This window comes from Fopius arisanus, unplaced genomic scaffold, assembly GCF_000806365.1.
Source record: "Fopius arisanus strain USDA-PBARC FA_bdor unplaced genomic scaffold, ASM80636v1 scaffold00256, whole genome shotgun sequence".
Taxonomy (NCBI): domain Eukaryota; kingdom Metazoa; phylum Arthropoda; class Insecta; order Hymenoptera; family Braconidae; genus Fopius; species Fopius arisanus.
The window spans coordinates 10,434-12,271 of record NW_011887995.1 but is presented as its reverse complement, the minus strand read 5'-3'; the positions used below and the strand labels follow the sequence as shown (position 1 = coordinate 12,271).

The 1,838-nt window shown below is 46.2% G+C and overlaps 1 protein-coding gene across 1 annotated transcript; it reads right to left on the bottom strand.

Annotated features, from left to right (window-relative positions):
- Positions 1-232: 232 nt before the first annotated feature.
- On the bottom strand, positions 233-1,387 carry LOC105272733 (uncharacterized). The gene has a single exon (XM_011314958.1). The coding sequence runs from the start codon at positions 1,385-1,387 to the stop codon at positions 233-235; it is 1,155 nt and encodes a 384-aa protein (XP_011313260.1).
- Between the last annotated feature and the right edge of the window lie 451 nt (positions 1,388-1,838).

Genomic DNA, 1,838 nt, shown 5'->3' with positions numbered 1-1,838 from the left:
TAGGTTATTTAGGTATTTAATTTCGACTGAACTAAAACTTTTAATTTGGTTATAACATTTAAATGATTAAATTATTAACAATCGATTCCAATTGTTAAAGAGTAATTCACAAATATTACGTTTATTGACTTATTGACTTATTGACTATAGACGGTCCTCGAGAGGAGGAGTGCACAATTAGCCTTGCGGCCATTTTGCGCTCTGCCTGGGGCAGCCGTCTAGTCGAGAGGTGTCAGCATCTGTGCCCCACGTGCGAATTCGTAGAGTCCCTTGAAGCCGTCCCTGTCGACGTAAAGATCTTTAAGGCAGGTGGTCTCAAAGATATCCAAACGGAGTTCATCAAGACCACTGCATTTTGTGCTGAGATGGTGGGGTCCTCTTCCACCAAACCGCATCTTGGGCAAAGAGGGTCATCTCCCTCGCCGATTCTCGCCAGGTAGGCAGCTAACTGCCAGTGTCCCGTAATAAGCCCTAAAAGGACTAGCAGCTTAACCCTGCTCAGGGACACGAGTTCGTCAGCCAGTTTCCTGGAGGGTTCGCGTGAGTTCCATCTCTCCACCACTCCCCTGTCAGCGCGCTTTTGGATTGTTTCCTTTATATAGTCTGAATGAACGTCAACGTGGTCTTCATCCACCGGCTTCATTGTCTGACATCCTTGTTTGGCCAGCATATCGGCTTTTTCGTTGCCAAGTATGCCGGCGTGGCCTGGTATCCAGGACACCTTTAATTTGTTGCAGGTTGCAACTTTGTCCATCCACTCTATGCAGTCGTTTACCAACCTGGAGCCACTCTCGTCTTTAAGTAGGGCCCATAGTGCCCGCCTGCTATCCGAGTAAATGTGTATTACCTTGCCCTTCTCCTGCCTGGCCAGTATGATTCTGGCGCAGGCTCTCAAGGCAGCTAATTCTGTTTGAAGCGGGGTGGCGTGTGGGTCCAGTCCAAGGGCCTTGTCAACGGAGGGTCGATTGGACCACACTCCTGCTCCCGCTCGGCCACACCTCTTGGAGCCGTCCGTGTACCAGACCAGCCCGTGAGGTGGCGACCATTTAGAGTCCACCCAGGCTTGTGTGTCCACAGTGCCTAGGTTGACTTTGAACCTCGTGTGAAGGTGCCATTCAGTTCTGCATGCGTCTCCCCCTTTGGACAGCGAGCCAAGGAGCACCCTGTCCTCCGTAAGGAGCGAAGCATGTCCATTCTTGGCTTCCCTCCAGGTGCCAGTTAGTTTCAGCCTGGCTGCTGTTGACAGCGCCACATCTCCTATGATGAGGTATGGCGGCTGCATGAAGAGTAGCGCCTCCAATGCCGAGGTGGGAGTCGTTCTAAGCGCCCCCGTAATTCCCAGCAGAGCAAGCCTCACCGCCGTATACTTGGCGAATAAATTGATCATTTACCTAAAATAATGTATGCAACAATTGGGAATTAATTTGGGAAATTTCGGGAAAGCCTTTTTATAATTTGAGAACAAACAGTTAATTAAGAATCATTAAAAACATATTCAACCGTATACTTGGCGAATTTTTGAGGAAATGGCAAAATTTAAATTGCAACAGACGTAAAATCATTTGGGAATTATCAGGAAATATTTTTTTTTATTGGGAAAGCGATCTTATAATAGTAATTATCTATTTAATAATTTGACGCTGGGTCACGTGATGGACTCAACCCTCCTCTCGCTCTAATGAGTAGTGGGCGTATCCAAAGAAGATTTAGGTTATGGAATTTTGTCATAACACTTCAATGTCCATAATAAAAACAAATCAGGAAGTATTTGACAGGTTTAGAATTAGAGACTGCCAAATGCTGTTGTAGAAAAGGTATAAAAAAATCTTCAAGTATTA